This window comes from Pelobates fuscus, chromosome 6 (assembly GCF_036172605.1).
Source record: "Pelobates fuscus isolate aPelFus1 chromosome 6, aPelFus1.pri, whole genome shotgun sequence".
In the NCBI taxonomy this organism is placed as follows: Eukaryota; Metazoa; Chordata; class Amphibia; order Anura; family Pelobatidae; genus Pelobates; species Pelobates fuscus.
Window position 1 is genome coordinate 189,374,676 of NC_086322.1, and position 24,383 is coordinate 189,399,058.

At 38.3% G+C, this 24,383-nt stretch overlaps 1 protein-coding gene across 2 annotated transcripts in view; it reads left to right on the top strand.

Annotated features, from left to right (window-relative positions):
• The first annotated feature begins 6,069 nt into the window (after window positions 1-6,069).
• The window catches only part of TSPAN5 (tetraspanin 5), a 212,806-nt gene continuing 194,492 nt past the window's right edge, over window positions 6,070-24,383 (top strand). For both annotated transcript variants that reach the window (XM_063458609.1, XM_063458610.1), the window contains exon 1: window positions 6,070-7,165. In XM_063458609.1, the coding sequence (XP_063314679.1) occupies window positions 7,085-7,165 (81 nt within the window). In that variant the 5' untranslated portion in view covers window positions 6,070-7,084. The remainder of the gene's footprint in view (window positions 7,166-24,383) is intronic.

The window sequence follows — 24,383 nt, forward strand, 5'->3', positions numbered from 1 at the left end:
CGTGGGGTATGTTTAGTCTTTTTTAGTAGCCACTTAGTCACAAACACTGGCCAAAGTTAGCGTTCATATTTGTTTTTGTGTGAAAAAAGCAAAAAACGGATATTTGCCCAGTGTTTGTGACTAAGTGGTTACTAAAAATTACTGGACATACCCCATTTGCAATACCTTGGGTTGTCTACTTTTGCAAATGGTATGCCATCATGGGGGTAATTCTTATTCCTGGGCTACCATACGGTCTCAAAGGCAACATAACTAATCTGGCAAATTTCAATGTCAAAAAAATGAAATGCAAGCCTTATATGTGACTCTCTAACTTTCCAAAACACCATACAACCTGTACATGGGGGGTACTGTTATTCTTGGGAGATTTCACTAAACACAAATATTAGTGTTTTAAAACAGTAAAACATATTACAACAATAATATAGTCCATAAAAGTGCCGTTTGTTTGTAAACAAATGCAAAAAACTTCACTTTTACTTAAAATATCATCGTTGTAATACAATTTACCAATTTTAAACACTAATATTTGAGTTCAGCGAAGTCTCCCGAGTAAAACAGTACCCCCTATGTACAGGTTTTAGGGTGTCTTGGAGAGTTACAGGGTCAAATATAGTGCTTGTGAATTAAATTCTCTGCACTTTCTCCCTGTGTTGTCAGGCATGTGAATCACATTTTAATTAATCAAATGACATAATTACGTTAAAAAATTACTTAAATATACACGTAGAATTTTAATATATATGCATTTATAGGTATTTAAATTCTACGTGTATACTAATGTAATCTTTTATGTAATTATATGTATTTAGCTCTATATATATATTTGCGGTTATTTGTATTTTATATATAGATAGCTATATATAGAATGTCATTCTAAGTGTATTCTGTTTCCAATATATATATATTAATAACAAAATACAGTTAGAATAAATTACATATGAATATATAATTTATTTTAAATTTTGTTTCAATATTTTATTTATTTATTTAATTATTTTATTTATTTATTATTGTAATTATACGTATATATATATATGTAGATCTATTATATATATAATATATATACATATTATATATGTAACGTCATTCTAAGTGTATTTTAATATTAATATATATACTTATATTAGTATTAAAATACATTACGTATGACGTTACATATATATAATATGTATATATATTATATATATATAATATATATACATATATTATATATATAAAAAGGCATTTAATTTATTTTATAACATGTTAATATTTTTTTTTTTTACACTACCTACCAGCAGGGGGACTGTCTAATATTTTAGACAGTTTCCCTGCTGGCAGATCCATAGCCAGCTATAGGGGGCCATGTGAACGCTCTTTGAGAGCGATCACATGGCCCCCGGGGCCTCATTTGCCAGAGGGGGGCTGCCTGGGCTCTCAGGCAGCCCCCCAGAAGAGGATCAAGGCGGAGGTGAATACGCCGGACCTCCAGGGGCTGCAAGCCGTTACGGCATTCTATGCCGCCGCAACGGCTTTAAAGCCCTTTAAAGCCGTGACGGCATAGAACGCCGTAACGGCGTTAAGGGGTTAACAGACATATAGCTCAAATTCTAGGTTTTGTTTACATTTGTTTTGATCAGAACGTGTACAATTGCCTCCGTTCTTCAAGGGTTAACAGCTCTGTGGCAGACTATGATTCTATCCCTAAAATCTTCCCTAACTCTCATTACCTACCCCTCCATGCTTAACACTAGAGAACGCCTCTCACTGGGGCCTGCAAATGATTCAGGAGAGCTGGAGCAGACCGCATGGACTGTGGGGATATTTATGGGATAATAATAGTAAACAGTTGAGAATTGCCCACTATTTCAATTCTCAGATCCCAAAGATCATTATCGTGTAAGTGAAATGTATTCCATATAAATAAAATCACAATTTGTTATAAAAATAGATACAATTTATTGTGACAAATTAAATAATAATAATAATATGTAACATGCGTGACAATAATCAATGAATATTCAGTATAACATGAGTATGCAATACAAATGGCAAAACATTTTCCAATGGCTGACAATGATTTATGATGGGCTTCACAGAGAAACAAAAGTGAAAGTGAAACTTACACACACACAGCTTGCAGCATAAGGCCATAAAACTTTAGCTGACAGTTAGAATAACCCTTTCAATGCTGGCTAGACCTCCTAGGTAATTAAGATCTATTCTCATGTAATTTTAAATAAAATAACATTTAAACCAGCTCATTAGTCATTTCCTGGAACCATCCAATAAGAGTAATCTACCATGTTCTATAAGCAGAATTTCAACTTGCCAAAACAGATATTTTATCTTATTTTAGAGCAAATCAATACACCTGGATAAATTTCACGATATGCTAACATGTGATATGTCACATTAATATATATATAATTATTCATTTCTATCTGCAGAATGGAATGGTTATAACTATGTACTTCTTATTTAACTAAGATTTCTAAATATAGAAATCTGATCGTAATTTTTCCAGTCATATATCATGCTATTAGAAAATTTTAATTAATTTAGATGAATTAAATGAAACCAGTATAATTACCAGTTGAGTAGATATTTTCATCAGATTAGTAGGTAGTCTCTGGAACTGAATGGATGTGTGATTGGTGTGTAAGAAATTCTGAGTGCCCTGGTGTGGATATCTGTCATGGATTTCTCTGCATTGCCCCCGACTGCTCACCTCCTTGCTTCTTTGCTTCCTTTGCATTCCTTTCTCTTGCTTTTTTTAACTCTTAAAGGGAAAATTCACTAGGTGATAGACCAATAGAAAACTGGAGGTGTGGTTACCTTCCAGATAGCAATTTAAGTATTTGGTCTATAGAGGGCAGTCTCGTCCCACTAAACATTCCTATCCAGGAAAGAGTTAAAACTTTTCCTGGTGGCTGAATTTTCTTCAGACAGTGTGTCTGGCAATTCTGCTACAATTTCTAATATGACAGTTATAACTAAGTATGACCCCTAAACTTACAATGGGACGTTATACAATATCGAAAGTAAAATTAAATTATTTAATCTTCTCTGTCACAAATGTCTGGGTTTAGAATTAATTATATTCCATTAGCATTTAGACAGTCTGTCCATCCCCCGATCTCATTTCTTATCAATTTGGTTTGTATATACTAAGCATTCCTTAGCTTCTGGCAAAGTGGTTAGTTTTACAGAAGGGATAGAAATCTTGTGTCTTTTGTTAGTTTGAAAATAACAAAATGGAGTCTGCTCTGTTCAGAATTATTCAGGCAATATACACTTTAATTTCTATCATAGCACAATATGTCTGCCGATATAAATACCCTGACAGGACTTCAGGGAGACATATTTCCCTGGAACTCTGGCTCAGCCGCAGGTACCAACATCGCCCAGTCAACTTCAACCTCTTTTTGCCCACCTCCCAGCCAGCTAGAAAAGCACTAATTGGAGGGGAGGAACAAGAGACTTTGCTGAACAATCGCTCCTGGAGAACCATGGTGATTGCCCCATTTTCAGTTCACAGGAGCTCCCGATATTTGACCAGCAAAAACCACAACTGCTGTGGAACTCTTTTCGGCATGGACCTTGATAGCAGCCAGTCAAATATTTATCCCGGTGGTGATTTGGCAATTCTGCATGGATCCAGTGCTATTTTGTCAACATGAACGCTCGGATCAGAGCTATCCGGGCATGTATCATGTGGAGGTTTATGCCTGTTTAATTGTGTTTTGGTGGGGTATTTTATGTTAGGCTGTCTGTGTCTGGGAGATAATTGACTTAAGCGAGGGATAACCTAATTTTCTTCCAAACAAAGAGATGTCAGGGTGGCATCACCTATGCTTTGTATTGAGACCCCATGCTGTGGGTCCATGTATAAAAGAGTGCATTGGTTCCACTAAAGTCAGTTATACTTCCAGAATCATGTGTCGTCTGATTACTGGGACAAGAGGGCTATATTCACTGAACAGCACTTCTTCCAGCTAAGAAGGGATTCCAGCAGAGATATCCAGCTAGTATATATGAACTCTGCTACAAGCTCAATGGCATCCATAAACCTGCATATAATTATCAAATGATATATGGCAAATTAATTATACTGTTAATAAATATACAGCTCTGGGAAAAAGTGATCATCGAATCACAAACTTTTATTTCACAAGGAAAGTATAAAAACAGCACTATACTCTTGCAATAGCACCAGCTGGGTGGCATAAACTGTACTAGTAGTACCTCAAAATTAATAGAAATAAATTTATATTGACCATGCGAAAAGAGTAGTAAAGAAAGGTTTTGAGTGAGGAAAAGAAGGGTTCAATTCTAGGCCATGGCAAAGACTGAGGTTTGCAAAGGACCATACAGATTGGACTTTAGAGAACTGGAGTAAGGTCATCTTCTCCGATGAGTTCAAATCTCAGCTTTGCCCAACACCTGATTACAATGCCGATCTTGGGTGGGTGTTTAGGGTGTAGTGCGTCCCAGGAGTCTGAAGGTGAGGGGCGCAGAAAGGGGCCCTATCACAGTCTTAGGGCACCCCCGATATGGCGCTAATTCAGTAAGGCAGAGTAGGTACCTGTTTACCTAGATGGCAGATGCCTACTCTGCCGATATATGCCGGAGGGGCGTGGGTGGGAAGAGAGGAAGCAGGAAGCCGGGGTCAGCAGCGAAAGAGCGCTGATTTTCCAGTTCCTTACTTCTCCCTCACGCGTCCTCTAATGCGGAATACGACGTCATAAGTGTGTGTCAGTGTGTGTGTGTCTGTCAGTGAGTGTGTCTGTTGGTGTGTGTCTGTCAGTGAGTGTGCTGGTCCATATGCACTGTCCTCTCTTGCCATGACTACTGCAATCCGCTTCTCAGTGGTCTTGCCTGCTCCCGACTTGCCCCGTTACAGTCTTTAATGAATGCGCGGCAAGGCTTATCTTCCTGTCTGCCCGCACCTCCCATGCCTCACCCCTCTGTCAGTCCCTGCATTGGCTTCCTGTAAGATGTAGGGCTCAATTTAAAATTCTGGTTCTTGCTTTCAAATCTCTACATAACGCTGCTCCCACCTATCTATCCTCCCTAATACACAAGTTGGTCCTGTCTAGGCCCCTACGCTCTGCCAAAGACCGACATCTGTCCTCTGTTGGTACTCCCACCTCTGATGCTCGCCTTCAAGACTTCCTGTGAAACTCCCTTCCCTTCTCCGTTAGACGCTCACCCAGTCTCCACTCCTTCAAAAAAAAAATCATTAAATACTCACTTCTTCATAACAGCGTATCAATTAAACTGTTAATGGCTCCCAGCTGATTCATCTCGTGCAACTGTCATTAAAAAAAAAAACGAAGACTTCAGTGAATATTAGTCTACCAATCTACTTCTCTAATACTATCCTTACCTTTAGCGCCCCTTTACGCCACTCCCTCTAGCATATGAGCTTATAGAGCAGGGCTCTCAACCCCTCTGTTCCTGTGCGTCCAACTTGTCTGGTTACATAACAAGTTTGTTAGTCCACCTATTGCTGTGGGATTTGTTGGCGCTATATAAATAATAATTATGATAATGTATGCATATGTCTGTCAGTGAGTGTGTTTGTTTCTGTCAGTGAGTGTTTGTCGGTGAGTGTGTCTGCCAGTGAGTGTGTGCGTCAATCAATGAGTGTCAAAGAGTGTGTGTGTCTGTTAGTTGAATTGGAAACAATCTCTAACTCAGCTATGCTTTTAGATCAGCTACCAGATCAGCTACTCTTGCCTTAAATTTAAAAACCACTTTGAATTCTCACTTTAGTGGATAACATTATTTTTTTTTCTCAGATAAACAAGCTGATAGAAACTAATAACTCCAGAGTTGAAAGCATTGAAAAGATGTATTTACACATGTACTTTTTGGCAATTTAGAAACAGATCTCTTTGGAAGCTAAACTTGTCGGTGTCAGTGACAGTGATGGCAACTAGATTTCCACATTCAGAGACATAATTAATATAACAATTAAAGCAGCAGAGGCTGAGACATGCCCCTTCATGATGGGTGGGGAGGAGGGAAGCCATGGAGGGCTGGCAGCAGAGCAGAGGAGGAGCATGTCCTATGACAAGATGGACTGAGTCACCCAGTCTGGTGCCGTCCTAATCAGCCGGCAGGAAGGAGGGGCAAACAAAACACATCATGACAGATTACATACAAACACCGTGCGTCTGACATTTTAACTGCAAACACAGAGACACGCTGACACAGGGCTCCCTGCACACAGGCTGCAATGTCACTGTAATTACGAGTACTGACAGTATACACACACTGACACACACAGTGCAATGTACGGTAAATTAAATGCACATTGTGAATGGCTGGTTAGGCTTCACACACCAAGCAATGCTCGGGGCTGTGTATTGCTGTCGGTGTAATCTGTATTGAGAGCTAAATATAGCTTGGCAGAGGATCCTGTATACATATATTATATACACACACAATGCTGGGGAGCAGCTATAGGACATCATAGGATAAAGCTCCCCCGCTGTCAGAGCTGCCTGCACTTACATACACATACAGTGTACACGGTGCTGCACTAACTGAGCCAGTATACTGGAGGCACACTGACTGCTTAGCAGGAGGAGCTGATACAGCACAGGAGCACATACAGAAATACAACACACACAGCAGCACACACTAGGATACAACACACACAGCACGGTAACACTCACAGGGATACAACACACACAGCACAGGAGCACACACTAGGATACAACACACACAGCACGGTAACACTCACAAGGATACAACACACACAGCACGGTAACACACACAAGGATACAACACACACAGCACAGGAGCACACACAGGGATACAACACACAAAGCACAAGAGCACATACAGGAATACAACACACACAGCACGGTAACACACACAAGGATACAACACACACAGCACAGGAACACACACAGGGATACAACACACACAGCACAGGAGCACACACAGACACACACACAGCGCTGTGCTCGGATTGTGCCCGCGCTGTGCCCTGCCTGTAGGCCTGTTTGTGCTGGCTCCTTCACGGGCTCTGAGTCCTAACCTGCCCCGCATACAGCCCGGGGAGCTGCCTTCATGCACCCGCACCATGTCCGGGAAGCATTACAAGGGTCCTGAAGTCAGCTGCTGCATCAAGTACTTCATCTTTGGCTTCAATGTCATCTTCTGGGTGAGTGCTTAGAGGGAGCAATGAGCCTTCCACTTACTCTGGCTGTGTGGGTTTAGGGATTGTGTGTCTGTGTTTGTGTAGTTGCAGAGGCAGGTTTCTGGAGCAGTGATGTCTGTACTTTGTGTTACTGGTTGTGTTATTGAGTCTAGTGGACAGGGGATGCTGCAAAAATTGTTCATCATGCAGTGTGTGATGACTGTGCTTTCTAACAAAAACAGTAAAAAAAATATATAAATTATGCATGTGAAAACAGTAAATTATCATATCTAAATATGTATAATGCTGTTATTGGCGATCTAAGCACAGGTTTAGGATATAGTTTTGTTTTGAAGAAATGATGGATGCTATCTCAGTGTAATCAAAACACCACTCTGTTTGAAAATGTAGTTTTCACTTAATTGGATGAGGGTCAATGCTGCACTCCAACGAGCTCATCACATGGGTACAGGTAGGACATAGTGAGAATGACCCATGTTGGAGAAATCAATTGACCTGTAGCATCTGGAGTCGGTTTTAAATGGTTTTCGGAAATCCGAAGCAATATCCCTAATTCTCCACAAACATTTCTATTATCCATGATAAAATTAGAGAGTTCCAAGTGATGATCAGTGCCAGATTTGTGTTTATTTTTAATAAAGAATAAAATGTGTTTATAATCCCTGCAGAAGAGAACTGTGTGTATGTGTGTGTGTGTATATGTATATATATATCATTGATGAAAGTGTTCTGTCAATATTACCTTACACTTCAGAGTGAATTGCTGGTGACTTTGTTGATTTTTTGCTACCCTTAGGTTGTTCAAGGCTATTGAAACCGCAGAAGTGATGCCTTGTTTATTACATATTTAATTATACATGATACTGTTCTTTACAAAGCTCAATTAACGATGCCCTACATCATCAGCCCAGATAATACAGCTTATTTCAGGAACTCAGGACAGTAGGCAAGTTCAGTGTGTATAGAACAACACTCATTGCTGATATACATGCCTGGCAGGTGTGAATTTCTAGAACAAAATATACCAGATTACTTGATGAGAATCATGGTACCTGGTAATTGTGGCGAATTGCTGGTGATGCATGGCTCTGCTTTTAACCATTTGCCAACGATGGTAAATAATTACATCCACCCAAAACAGAGATGGCTACATTTTCCTTGTACAAAAATTGTGTTCACAAAGAGAATACTATATAAAATGCCTTGAAATCTGTCAACAATTTTTTTAAATGTCTGTTGTGGTAGGTGTCATGTAAGATTTTATTTAATGTTACTTGTGTAATAACAATGTTGATGTTTAAAGTAATTTTAATTTTTAGATACGAAAACATCATCTTTATTTCATCATCCTTAGGTAGAATTCTAACTTTCTCACATTGAGGTGCATTTTTAATACACTAAACATTGAATATCCAAAGTTTTTTCCTGTGGTGATAACTTCCAATGGTTCTTAATGGCATCAGACAAGTTTACTACAGTTCAATAAAAAGTTGCCAAAGGTTGCCTATCCCTGCTATAGACACTACACCAGATTTTGGAATGGGAATGTATGTAAAAATTTATTGGTTTGTTGCAGAGTTCTACTATCTCTCCAGAGTTCAGAGAGGCAATTTATTCTACTATAAAAGAAGTGTTCTGATTTTGAAATACTAATATTTCATAAATAATAAAAAAAAAAAAAAAAATTGTTTAAAGCAGCACTGTCTGCCCAGCCCCCTGGAAAATGAGTATTTCATAATGATAGTCTTTATGAAATACTAATTTTGACTGTTTTTGAATTTCACTGAAATTCCAACCAGGTCAATAGATAAACTGAGACATTATATTACTACACATCGTTTTTTTATGCAAGTATGTTATTCATCAACTTACATTTTAAGGCCAAGGTAAGGTTAACTAATATTGGTTTAGTTATCAAACAAAAGCTTTTTCGAAAACGCTTTCCGTATCTTCATTAAAAGGCGGAGAATGAGCAATGGATTTAGCTGACCTAGAATTTGCAGTGCCTGTCTTGTTAGATGAGTTTATAAAGGAAAGCAGGCATATTGTTTTAGTCAATGTTGTACAAGAAATTGCAAGGGAGTAGTTCTGGGTTCATTGCTGGGGCCTGCTCTGTTTAATATTCATTAGCCATATTACTAATGGATCTGAAGGCAATGTATTCCTTTTTTATATAGATGTCACAATGATTGCCAACGGGTTTGACACTTCACAGGGTGTAAATGGAGCAAAAGGGTATGCTATAAAAAACATGATGCAAAACAATACAGCTAAGGTACAACTAGGAATTTTATAAGTAGAGGTAAAACAATGCAGCTCTTTGCTTCCCACTAGGGATTTTACCTGCAGAAGCATTCTAAATCCTATCTCTAGTAGAGCTTTTGTATGGAAGGTTCTTGTATGGTCTAGTTATGTTCAAATTGTACATTAGGATAGGTAATGACATAAGTGTATTGGGGGCTTAAGCACTTGTTATCCAGGAAGCAGCATCCAACTTTCACCTTTTATCTAGATAAGTGTTTCAATTCTCAGAGCTGTTGCTGTTGTGTAGCTGTTTTCCAGAAGGCCACATCACCTGTACCTATTTAGGAGGGACAGTCCCTATTTTGGATCCAAATCCCTCTGTTCTTTTCTATCCTAATATCCATCTGTTCTAGGAGCTCAATATTGTTTCTGTTTGTTGCGTGTAGCAATGTTCCACAGCGATAATATTCACCGTAATGTGTCGTAAACTACAATAAATGTTTTTAGAAATCAGTATGTGCAAATAAAATACTTTTGTTGTTGTTCTAAATTACATTTTAATTACAGAAATTATTAGTAAGTCAACTAAAATGTTTTAAAAACACTGCCCTTGCACACTCGCGACCATAAAATTCTAGTGTCCCTTTTCGTCCATTTGAAATGCTGATAGGTATGGGTCTATATGCAGCAAGGAGAAAGCTGTCTGTGAGTACAAAGACAGGCTGCAGTGCTTCCTTGCAATTCCATGTGGTAGAAAAGAGATAGTTGCCAACATTTGAAAACTATTTCCAGGGACACTTTGGGGGAGATTTAGCAAAATTTCATTGATATTTTATGGCTAACTTTCTGCAAATATTTATCACAATTTATTATTTTTGTGTTTCTTTAGTATATCATCTGTTGCTTCTTTTTGCCCTAATTTTTGTTACCTGACACAATGGATTTATCAATCTTTCTGATGGAAAAGTGCTCACTTTATTTCACTTAGCTTTTTTTCCAGCACGCTTGGTCAGCCCAGCTTCTGTAGCAGAAATAATGGCCTATGTGAGTATACTGCAACAGTCTCCTGTCATGGCTGAACTGGAAATAAACAGCAGCCCTGGATTTTTTTTTCTTTTAAATCAGCCCTAAAATGCATCTTGACAAACAGCACAAAGGTGTAGAGGTGTAAAAAAATAAAATAAAAAAATATTAACATGAAGGTGCACATTGCAAGTACTTCAAATAAACTAAACAACTGCTTAATTTTATGCAGATGTGCAACAGTATGCAGTCAGTGTTTCAATCCCATTACTTTGATGTTCGGTAATGGAACCGAAACATCTAAAAAGCCTGACTGTGTAGCATCATTATAATTATATATTGATTTTTCTACTACTCTTGCTTTTTAAAAGTTAAAGGACCACTATAGTGCCAGGAAAACATACTCGTTTTCCTGGCACTATAGTGCCCTCAGGGCCCCCCTTCCTGCCGGGCTCTAGGGGGTGGTAGAGCTTAAATTTACCTCTTTCTCCACCAGCATCATTTAGACAGATTAGAATCTTATCCCCTCAGTTATCTGCCACACTGGTATGCTGGAGCTGCTATAGGCAGCTACTGGTACACAGCGGCCTTTTGCCTGAATGATTACTCCATAGCCAATAGAGTAATTATTGGGGAAGGGATAATACTGCAGTCTCAGGGACCTTAAACTTAGCAGCTGACAAAACAGCCAGCCTCAAAGCAGAGCACCACACTGCCAGTATGGCCCAGTCTCCTCATCTCTTTTCTTCTATCTTTAGGCCCTGGTGCCAAACTCCGATGACTCCATTCCTGCCTCTTCTCTCTTGCTCCCCTGTGTGGTTCTTTGTAGTTTAACCACTTCTTCCCAGTACAGCAGTTGCATATAGGAACAGCCTCTATGGTTGAGAGGCATGTGGGAGAGGACCTGGGATCCATCCAAGGACAGGAGACTGAACCATGGGACTGATCTGGCAAAAGAACGGGACAGTAGACAATGGAGATGGGATTTGAACCGTTTTTGGATGTCATACAACGCATGTAGTTTTTCCAGCTTCCTAAGCCTAAAATGTAGGTAACTGGTAACATGATAAATATATATATATATATATATATATATATATATATATATATATATATATATATATATATATATATTTACGGAGAAGGAGTAAAACAATAGGAGTGTGGAATAATCTTGAGGAAGGAACAACAAGCAAAAAGAGAAAAGGCCAAATGAGGGGAGATAGTTATCTCTTTAATGCCACCATTTGGTATGCTGCGAGAGAGGCCAAACTAACTGTAATGCTCACTGACACATTCAGTATTATATTAGATTTACATGTCTGATGTCATAATCTTGGCTTTCTCCTTTTTATGGAAATCAGAAGTTGGGTTGGTTAAATAGTTATTTTGGTTTCAGACTCCACAGCACTGTGGGCGGTATTAAGTAAAGTAAGGAAAACCCCACATGTTTGCAGTCTGTTTGAAAATAATGGGTTTTTAAAGTTTATTCACTCTGTAATTTTAATCACTAAAAAAACATTTGATCAAAGATTTTATATCCGAGGCTTACTTTTACTGCAAAGCTGCAATTAACTATTATCAGCAGTGCTTCGGGCTTAACAAAATGTAATCTCTGGCACTGGTAGTTTAAACAGCCACATTAAACATTTTTTGGAGCAATTAGTGGTTATGTTGTGTTTTGGTGTTTCCATTCACTGTTATATGCTGATATAGACACGGAAAGGCATATTAAAGCCTCACGTTATTGCTTCACTTCTATTATTAAAATATTTAAACAGCTCCCTAACTGTTATGGCTTTTCTTGCTGCTAAATTGCATTGTCTTTTTTCCTTAATGCTTTGTCCTACCTTATAGCATTTATATTGCTCTGCCTATTATCTGATAATTGTAGAAAATTGATGGAAGTGCACTCCACCCCTTGCAAAGGAATCCAGGGTGCTTCACTGGATATGTCCCAGTACCAAAATGGACCAAATATAATAGTAAAAATAGAAAATAAATCCAGGCACTCCAGATGAATTCCAAGAAAAAGGCAATTTATTGGAACCAGCAGCTACAAAGCGACGTTTCAACCCCTAAGGGTGTTTATCAAGCTTGATAAAGACCCTTAGGGGTTGAAACTTCGCTTTGTAGCTGCTGGTTCCAATAAATTGCCTTTTTCTTGGAATTCATTTGGAGTGCCTGGATTTATTTTAAATTTTTACTATTATCTGATAATAACATGGTATAGATTTGTTGTGCACTATCTGTTCTGATTATCATTCTGTCTGTATATTTGCCCATTCGCCCATCTAAATCAATCTCAAGTATTTTATGACCCCTTTGTTTGCTTGACACTGATGGTTAGGCTTACACATGGTGGAAAAATCGTTTTTGTCTGAACCCCTTTTGTGCGAAAAAAAATTTCAGTAAAAAATATATTTTTTTTTTGGTGGGTCGGCTCATCCAAATTTCATTGACAAAAAAGATTTGCGAAAATTAATCAGAGGAAACATCATCTAAATATTCTCTATATATTTTGCATCACTGGTAGGTAAATTTTTACTCCATTTGGTTCACAGATCAAGTAAGAACAAGCAACCGAAAAGAGCAGTAATAAAAATATAACATTATATTTATATTTTGTATATTTATTAAAGGAACACTATAGCATTCCTGACACATGTATGCCTGACCTTGTAATGCTGGAATTGCTGTTTGAGGTCCCTGGCTGCCCTCTCTGTGGAGATTAAATGCTTAAAACGTACCTTTTCTCACAAGCCACAGCTGGGTCCATTTCCATGGCTGGGATCATCGTTCTTGATGATTTCAGGCAATACAATGCGCCAATCAGCATCTCCTCATAGAAATACATTGAATCAATGCATCTATGGGGATCATTCAGTGCCTCCATGCAGAGCGTGGAAATGCTGAATGCCAGTGCTGGATAGAAAGCACCTCTAATGGCAATCCGAGTGAATGCACCTAGAGGTGTTTTTCTAGGAAGCAATGTACAGTGCTAACACTGCAGAGACATGCTATAGTGTCCCTTTAATTAGATAATATTTTTAAAAAACAAATGTATTTTTTTTTTACTTCTCCTTTTTTTTCTTCTGTTATAATAAACTCAACATTTAGTAGCTTTTCCCTAGTCATCAATCATCTCCGTTACGGGTGGAATTCTGAATCACAATTCAAAGTGATTATTTGTACTTGTGATATGCTTACATTTCGGCTTGGAGTTTGAAAATTCATAGTATCACCTGATCGGCACAAATTAGGACAAACTGTAATTCATAACTAAATGAATCTCCAAGTGTAACAATGGCATTTAGTTGGCATTGGCATATAGGCTATTCATAGGGCAGCATGCATCATGAAAATGGTGGAACTAGAGTATATGTATGATTCTATTATAGAAGCCCCATATATGACGAGAAAATGTATAGTTCATTTTAATTGCAAACCTTTCTCAAGCAATAAATATCACAGAGATAAAATATGTTTGGTAGCCAACCCGGCAATTAAGAAGCCATTTACCTCCTGTCTAAGACTGCCATTGCCATTTTTCTCGATCCAGTCTATCTGTATTGTAATACTCACCCCTCCACTACTGCCTACACCACCTTCTACTTGATAGACCTTGCTTGGAAACGCTTGCCAAGCAATGTGCACCTCCCTCATGACACCAACATGTTGGCTTCCCTGCCATTGCATCAGTGCCAGGATAGTTTACTCTTTTATAGATTACTATATTCCCTTAGAAATTCTCTCTCTCTATATATATATATATATCTACACACACACACAAACACACACACACACACACACACACACACACTGCGTCCTTGTGGGCTCTGGGGATGGACTCAGTGGAGGTCCTGTGAGCCCACTCAGAAGGAGGCCCTGGGCGCCCAGGCTTTGAGATGTGTAAGGGGCCCCCAACATTTCTGGTGGCAGCCCTGTCTGTGTGTGTGTCTGCATTGAGTATCTCTGTGTGTATGTCTGTCAGGCAGTCTGTATCTGGATATGTAGGAAAAACACAGCCAAAGTGAAGGAGAGAAAAAAATCCCACCTCCACTGGAGTTGAGTGGGTTGTAGGGTATCAGGGCATAACCCAGAAATATAAATGTAAAAAGAGAGGAGACTGAAAATAAGGGATATTCTCCCAAATATCAGTCCCTATACCCTTAAGAAAAGTTGTTCCACTTTTATAAGGCAATAAATTGCCAATTTTGAACGTAGGAAAATTTGTACATGAAATTAATAAACCTTTATTGAGCCCCCTTGGGGGAGAAGATTAAGTGAAAAAAGTCTTTATTAAAGTGTATTTACAATAAAATAAAATAAAGTGAAAACGTCTGCTGTTCTCATTGTTAGATAATATATACACCACACTTAGGAGCTCCTGTTTGTAGCAACTGCAAATGAAAGTCTACACTGTTGCTGATACAGATAGTGCAACAGTGTCTCAGTAACCAGTATACATTTATGTGTGGATCTAACAGGGTCAATATTTGACCAACCAAAGTGACATAACTTAAAAAGAAATAACTTAAAAAGAAAAGAAGAAATAAGTGCCACTTTTGGCCACTGGGTGATTAAACCCTGCCTAGTCTGGGTATAATTACCCCTCCAAAGTGTATGGCACTTATTCCTAACAAATGGTTGGGAGTTTTAGCCGTAAAAATAACATTGAAGGGGGAGAATAGAGCGTCTGGGGTGAATAGATGGTAGTATCACTAAACCAGGGTACTAGCCATTAAAACAATATAACAACCCCTATTTTGATGCTCAAAAAGAAAACACCCCTTAGTTACAGCTGAAAGAAGATATAGTGAGAAGAGGAGCTTGCGTGTCAGGGAGAGTCCAACCAGACCCAAAATGCAGTCAACTATATGCTCTCTTAGTCACACGTACTTATGTCAAGTCTTAGTCATTTAACACTAGTATTGTTATCTAGTATAGTATCATCTGAGTTAGTCTTGCCAAAACATATTAGTAAACCACTATAGAGTTAAATATTCGTCTGCTAGTCTAATAATTATTATTATTATTATTATTGCCATTTATATAGCGCCAACAGATTCCGTAGCGCTTTACAATATTTTGAGAGGGGGGGATGCAACAATAAATAAGACAATTACAAGAAAACTTACAGGAATAATAGGTTGAAGAGGACCCTGCTCAAATGAGCTTACAGTCTATAGGAGGTGGGGTATTAGAAACATTAGGATAGGAAATATCAAGTAGGAGTGAAGCAGAGCTGGAGGAGAGAGCAAAGCACTATCCCATAGGAGAGCAAGAGACAGGTATGTAAGGGAGAGATTACTCTGGGAGGCCAAACGCTTTCCTGAAGAGATGGGATTTAAGGCCCTTCTTAAATGATTGAAGACTAGGGGAGAGTCTGATGGCAGTAGGCAAGTTATTCCATAGGAGAGGAGCCGCCCGTGAGAAGTCCTGCAAGCGTGAGTTGGCCGTACGGGTGCGAGCAGCGGTCAGGAGGTGGTCGCGGGCAGAGCGGAGGGTACGAGGAGGGGCATACCTCTGGATCAGTGAAGAGATATAAGAGGGGTTGGAATTGTTCAGTGCTTTAAATGTATGGGTTAGCACTTTGAATTGACTTCTATAGGATACAGGGAGCCAATGTAAGGACTGGCAGAGGGGCGAGGTGTGAGAGGACCGACTGGATAGGAAAATCAGTCTAGCTGCAGCATTCATTACAGACTGTAGCGGGGCAGTACGGCTTTTGGGGAGACCAATCAGGAGAGGGTTATTATATGGCTAACAGCTCCTATCAGCTCCTAGGTGGTAGAGTGATAGCTCAGATTGCGGATGAGTATTATGCCTATGACCTGACGGATAGCTGAAGGTAACGAAACCCCCCTCCCAAGTCACCAGGACAGAACAAAGGAACAGACGTTATTGAAAGGCAGACCCTGTGGTCTCCGTGTAGCTCAATGCGGCTTTCGGCGCCAAGATGCGCCAAGATGTGCCGAAACGCGCATTGAGCTACACGGATAAAGGCGCATATTGGCGCCAAAATGCGCGTTGAGCTACACGGAGACGACAGGGTCTGCCTTTCAATAACGTCTGTTCCTTTGTTCTGTCCTGGTGACAATTAATATTTTAGAAAGTTAGAACCTTTATAAAATACTCATAGACTGTGTTGACATTTCACTTAAATTCCAACCCTTTTAAAAGGTATACTGAGACAAAGTAGGGACTCCTTTGTCAAAGTATTTTTCATCCGCCTGACACTGCTTGAACCTGGGCGGAGCTACTAATGTCAAGCTGTGTCATGTCCCCCAGCTGTCACCATTGACAGCTGTAGAGAAGTTAGCTCTTTCTATTGAGGATCTTATGGGTTACTCCATAGATCTTAATAACTGGCTTGCAAAATGTAGCTTAAAATAATGGAGTGTGATTTTTTTTTTTTCGGTACATTTTTCAAGCCAGTTGTTAACTCACCATAACTATTACTTGCACAAGACACCATATTATACAACATAATCTTGCATTTTCGTGTATATAATAAAGGTTAGCAGTTGTGTACAGCATTTGTCCTTTTACTTGAATAGGAGGTTCATGGTTTAAAAAAAAAAATACAATCAGAAACAGATGTTTTTGAAAGAAGTGAGGATGTTATTTTACTGACAGATTCAAATTGTATATATGTTGGATGGTTTCCCAACTTCTCAGGAAGTGTGTATATACTCATATAATTTATGGATAGTGATGTTATTAGTGCAATTATCACCCATAATGAACAGGTAAAAAAGTATGGAATGGATAACCCCACCCTCGTGCATGCTGTGGGTCCTAGGTTTGGCCATTATGGGCTGTACATGTCCTGCACTTCCTAAGATTAGTGGGAGTTACACCAACCTAAAAATATTATGTTATAAAAGAGATGCATAATGCTGAAGCATGTATAATAAAACTAATGTCATCATGGGATTCTGGATACATACATAAGGGTATGTAACAGTGAACCACATATTAAGGTAAAATAATGTCATTTTTCCAGAGACATTGTAATAATTGTGTCCAAAACTCCAAGATGATTTTGTTTTCCCCTAATACATGCTTTGCTTCAATGTATTTTTTATGTTAAAAACAAACAAACCAAAAAGTATATGAATAACATTAAAGCTTGAGTGCTGTTATATTGCATGTACTGTGAATTTTTCCAATATTTTAAGTAAGGTAGTTATTTCAAATATTCAGGTGTAGTCCCTTTTAAAGGGACTCCAAATTGTGTACATGCAAGAAAGCAAATTACATATATAGTGCAGACAGCGTAAAAACTATAATGTAGCTCAGTTTTATTTAACACTTTAATCCCTCTCACATTTACTAGAATTTATGATTCAGCTCTAGTGCAGTAAGCCTGTAGGACTATTCCAGGTAATGACCGGCCTGTCTTATAGATTACAGCAAATGTTTTTTCAGCTGCCGTCGTTAAAATGGCAACCAGAGCCATTCGTAAGTGTAATCTTGGGCCAACCTGGTGAAAAGTACTGTTGTAGTGACTACTACTAATATTCTATTATTTTTACTCCTTGTGGAGTAATGGAAATTAGTAATGGAAATTAGATAATAAATCCAGGTTTCATTTTGTTGTTTTTAAATTTTCTTTTTTAACGCACTTGATTTTTATGTCTATTTTGGTAGGAGTGAAATATTAAAATCATACATATTGCTCTTCATACTTTCATATGCAACTCCATACCAGCCAGCAGTTTCATATCTGGGAGGACATCTTGATTTCAGAGTACTGTACAACTGTCCTCACTTGATTCACTGGTTTCCCTCATCTCCAGGGAAATGTCTGCAGCAAGCACTGTGGGAACACGATATTTGATTACTGTTTGGGCACTAGGACAATGCACAGTATGATTCAGCAGTGCTTTCTGTACAGTCTACCTTGAGTAGGGTCGAACAGAGCGACTGTCGGTCTGGTAGCAGTCATCAGAGACTGGCATATTCATTTCTGGCAGAACATCGATTTTGGGCATTGCCAGTGACTCGAGTAGCATCACTGGAATGCCTCTTTAGGCCCGTCCACCACCTATCTTAATTCATACTTCCCACACTTGAGAGGTATGAATCTCTGTAGCACTGTCTTCACACTAGAAGTGTTTATTCACTAAACAGGCTAGTTGATTGCCAACTTGCTGTATAGTGAATAAGTGCACAGTAATTTACGTTTAGATTTTTTTTTCAACACAAGCATTACTTATCTGACCTTGACATTTTATGGAATATTAGCAAGCATTTGTCTACAGAAAAGGTCTGTAAAACTGTTGAAATCAAAGTTGCATCCATTAAATTGTAAAATTAGATCCTACATAGTCTCTTTTTTACCACTGTGATTGAGACAAGTACACATAAGAATGTAATACAATCTGAGTCAATAGAAAGCTTTATTCAGTTAACACCAGATTGTAGTGTCAGCCAATACAGTATTACAGATGTGCTTCCAGTGTCTTATCAGTAACTATGCAGCGGTGTCACTAGAGAGATGCGAACTGCATGTCTGATACCATCTGAGGTGATGACATCCAATGTGCCTCTTCTAGGCCTGTACTGGCCACCTAAAAAAAAAACTGAAGCAGATGTCTGGTGGGTATGTAGAAAGAGAAATGGGATACAGCTGTGTAATCTGAAAAATGTATATTAACATAACATATAACAGTGTTTTACAAATTGGTAAAGTGACACAAAGTGACACACAGAATGTGTAGTTTAAAATCGCCTTAAGGATTCTTGGATTCAAACATCAGTGAAAGTGAGGAGGTCTGTGTAGCCCCCACTGTCATCGGAGGAGGCACCTTTAAGGCGATTTTAAACTACACATTGTGTGAGTGCAATTTAATAAGTGTGTCACTTTGCCAATTTGTGACAATATCACACTAGGTTCTGTTAATATACTCTCTCCAGATTACACAGCTGTTTCATACTTGTTTATTTGGTAATTACCTGGGATGTTACCCAGGGAAGTTGTGTGTGTGTTTTTTTTTTTTTTAATTAGTTCTGTTCACCAAACAATTGTGTCCTTTTGTGTCATATACAGATGCCTGGTGGGGCATTATTGCCACCAGATGAAGTCGATCAACATCAAAGAATCACCGCTGCTGGCCCATGCAGGGAAACTCTGACCCAAAACGGGCTCTCTGTCCCTTAATGGACCTGTGAACATTATTGCTGCATGGTGGCCCTAATACCAGGGAGATGGGAGAGCCAGACAGCCTCTGATTTTTAGTCTGCATTTCCTCCGGGTACAGACCATGATTATTTCTCAGAGGCTCATGCAGTTTGTGTCCGAGCATTGCCACAGTAAACTGCGGCAGCACTCTAATTCTATAAGTGACTGAGCTCAGGTTAGTACTCATGGTCTGTATCCAGAGGAGATGCAACCGACTTGACCATAGGTATCTGAATGTTTCCCCCATGATTCAAGGTAACAAGAGGAAGGGGGAAATACATCTATTTACAATAATTATTACATTGCCATTTTAAATATATGAATTAATTCCCTACCACACTCCTTGTAACATCTATACACACTAAACCACTTTGCACAAATATACCACACTATTCTCCCCCCCCCTACCCCCTCCCCCCCCCCAACACACACATACCCACACTATACATTACAGAGAAGCTGTCAGACATCCTCGCTGGTCTGGTACAGGAGTCAGTCCATGTGTTACTGCATCAGGTGACACCACTGTAACTATGTGGTTATGTTTGAGAACATTATGGACTACTATTGAAGATATCCTAAATTCAAAGTTAGTGTGCACAGTAACGATGTGGTAGTCAGTGTGTAGAATGTAGGAATCTATTGAGACATTTGACACTAACAGGAAAGAAAATCTGGTATTGATTTTCATTTAAGAGGAACAAATGAGAAGAGTAAGTTCTATGCAAGAGAAGTAGATCACTGTAACTTGATTCATGAGAAAATCCAATATGACGTACAGAATGTTTCTTAAAAAAACCTGCACCAATTAAGAAATTCAAAATTTATGGTGTACTTCGTTGCTTTTTACTTATGCAATCTAAAGCAAAGGGGTTATATATAGCAGGCTGTAGCTTTTGGTTGTGAAGTGCAACTGTGTTATTAAAACCCCCATAGAATTAAACATTCATCCTGCTTAATTCTATGAAGTGGCTACTGTTTGTTAAATATTTGGTGTCCAAGGAATCAGCTGTGAGTTCTGCCATTGAAGAGGCAACATACAGTAAACATGAAAGAGTGTATATATTAACTGATGTAGGAGTAAAGTGCTATATACTTTAACCCCTTAGTGACCAGACCACTTTTCAATTTTCTTACCGTTTGGGACCGGGGTTGTTTTTACATTTCTGCGGTGTTTGTGTTTAGCTGTAATTTTTCTCTTACCCCTTTACCGTACCCTCACATATTATATACTGTTTTTCTTGCCATTAAATGGTCTTTCTAAAGATATTATTATTTTTATAATATCATATAATTTACTATAAACAAAATTATAAAATATGATGAAAATATTTTAAAAAACACACTTGTTTACGAACTTTGACCCCCATAATCTGTTACGCATCTACAACAGCCAAAAAACACCCATGCTAAATAGTTTCTAAAATGTTGTCCTGAGTTTAGAAATACCCAATGTTAACATGTGCTTAGCTTTTTTTTGGAAAGTTATAGGGCAATAAGTACAAGTAGCACTTTGCTATTTCCAAACCATTTTTTGCCCAAAATTAACGCAAGGACATTGTAACACTGATATTTGTCAGGAATCCCTGAATAACCCTTCACATGCATATATTTTTTAAAAATAAGACAACCTAAGGTATTAAATTTGGGGTATTTCGACTCTTTTCATGCTCTTTTCAAGCAACCATTTTACCACCAATCTATGCCAAATAAAAAAATAAAAAAATAATTGGTGATATTTTTTGACACATACAGCAATTCTTAAATACATGTACTGAGAACTTTAAGGTTTACTGCCAAAGAACACCCCAATATGTGTTCAGTAACATCTCCTGAGTACAGTGATACCCCCAATGTACAGGTATGTCGGGTTCTCTGGGGGCTAAAATACCTTATTTGGAGGGTGCACATTCCAGTTTTCCAACTTGGAATTTTCACAGATGGTCATAATGCACCCATGTCCTATTTGGGACATTTTTGAAGCCGGCCAATGTAATTTAACCCCATCAAACCATATATTTTTGAAAAGTAGACACCCTAGGTTATTTCAAATGGTGGTATTTTAACACTTTCCATGCACTAGTTCTACAACTAGTCTTTGTCAAACTTTGGGGTAGTCATTTTCTTTGTGTTATTTTTCTCTCACATTGTACTTTGGGCATGGATTCTCAGTTCCTGGTATGTGTTACTGACAAAGAACACCTCAATATGTGTTCATCAACATCTCCCGAGTACAACAGCGCCCCCAATGTACAGGTTTTATGGGTTTTTGCAAACTTAAAGGGGGTCAAATGTAGGGCTTCCCCCTTTTTCATGTTTGCCCATTGAAATTTGACAGATTGGTTTGCTGGGCCTATGTTGCCTTTGAGACTGTACAGCAGTCAAGCAATGAAAATTAACCCCATCATAGCATACCATTTTTAAAAGTAGAGGACTCACGGTATTCAAAATGGGGTATGTCCAGTCTTTTCTAGTAGCCACTTAGTCACAAATGCTGGCCAACGTTAGGGTTTTTATTTGTTTTTTATAAATGTTTTGTTCTTTTGTTTTTCAATTTATAATATATATATACACACACACACACGGGAGGGAGGGTAGGGTTTAAAAAAAAAAGTAATTCATTTATTTTATTTACTTTAACTGAGTGCCTCGACCCCTTAAGGACCGTTTCTTGTCAGACGTACCTCGTATGTCAATGGTCCTTAAGGGGTTAAAGCAATACTCTAAGCAGCATGACAATTATTGCTTGGTGTATATTGCCTACGGTCTTTGGCCGCTGTTTCCCTGTTTTATGTCGAGCCATTTAGATACTCTCCATACTAACCAGAAATCTAGTCATACGTCTAGTATGTAATTTACACTTCCTTGTTATTAAAGTCTATTTTGGCCAACCTAGTCTTCGTTGATAGGCTAAACAACCTTCTGCACCAAAACACCGCCATCCAGGTTGGATGACATTGACGTTAATAGTTTAGTAGATTAATTCCCACAATACAAATGCTTCAAACACCGGGGATAAGGCCGTGATGCTAAGTAACATAACCACTACAACTGAGCTTCTAGAGTTCCTTTTAATATTATTATATTGTGTACATTTAAAACTGTGCATGAAAGTTACTTTAATATTTACGCTGAGGGTATTACACTGAGCACAGTGAATGGCTCTTATATTATTAGCTGGTTTCTAAAGTGACTGTGCAAGCTTTGCATGTCTTAATTACAGGTTCTAAGCATGAGTGTAAGTTATTGGATAAAGAAGATGAACACTTTGCATAGGTTGAAAAAGACACTCCTATGTGAAGTTTCACTGTTTTGCAGCTTCTCCCAAACAGCTTACCTTTAGCTACATTTTTTGAGAATTGAGCATTAAACATGACCTTGTGGGGTTTTCAGTTCACATATGTTATTTATCACACATCCCCTACTTTATTTTCATTTTTTTGTTATTGTTTTTTTCTTCTTATTACAGCTTTATCCATGTGTTATTTTTAGGCATTGCTGGTTTTAGTAGATTTTCTATCAAAGAAAATGTAATTTTGAGTTACGTTTGTGACTGCTTTGTTGGGGAGAATCTGCATTTTTTTCTTTAGACTTTGTATGTTGTTGTGTTGGCTTTGAAACATGCATATGTGAAGCAAATATAAACACACATAAAATGGCATGCATAAATAGGTTGTTTCACTTGCTTAATTTAATGTGTAAATAATTTACAGAATGTTAAAAAGCTTGTTGATCCTCCAGGGAAGTAGCATTTAATCATTTATGCATAGTGCTATCTAGAGCAACAAGCAAAAGCAAATGACATAATAACGGCAGGGGTGCTGAAAAAATAATTATACTGCGAAAATAAATAGGTAAAAGAAATCTGCTAGCAATCTACCAAATCGCATAGAGGCAGAGACAACCATTTATTTAACTTGATACATTATTTTACCATGTTCTATTTTTTGGAGGCGCAATCTCTTTTAGATGGAATGAGAACAAAACAAGACAGTTCAGTAGAAAACCAGAAAGCTCACATGCTTGCACCGCTGTGTGTTTTAAAGAAATTTCATTAGCCCATTCTAGAACTGGGTTAGGCAACCGTCATCACATCAGATGTTATAGACTACAGCTTTCTTAATGCTCTTTCAGCCATAATGCTGGCAAATCATCAAATAAGATATTGTCCACAAAATCTGCAATGCCGAAGGTTGCCTAACCTTGTTCTAGAACAGGCATAGGCAACCTTTGGCATCCCAGATGTTTTGGACTACACCTCCCATGATGCTTCATGGGTGTAACAGCATTATGGGGGATGTAGTCCACAACATCTGGAGTGCCAAAGGTTGCCTATCTAGAACATGATGATGTAATACTTCTGTATTAAAACAATATGCCAGACCACTGGAGCTGAGAAGAAATGTGATTTGTGTTTAACCATTTAAAATAATTTGATACATGACCAAGGGAGGACAGGATCATGCTTTCACCAGAGCCATTAGAAAGGGCTTTGGTAGTCATGGTGCTCAGCATGCCCATTTAAAGAAACAGATCTTTTTGTGTAGGGTTAAGTAGCCAGGTGGTTAATAAAATGTATTATTTGTGAAAGTTTGTCCTACTGGTAGTTCTCAGTCAAAAAATCTATAACTGGTTGTGCCCTTACAGAAAATACGCATACAATTGCTTTATCAGATTAAGCAGTGGTATCCAGAACGGAAATGTCATGTATTTGTCCTTTGGGTGAGAGCTACAGACAATAACTTTAGTCATCTTTGTGAT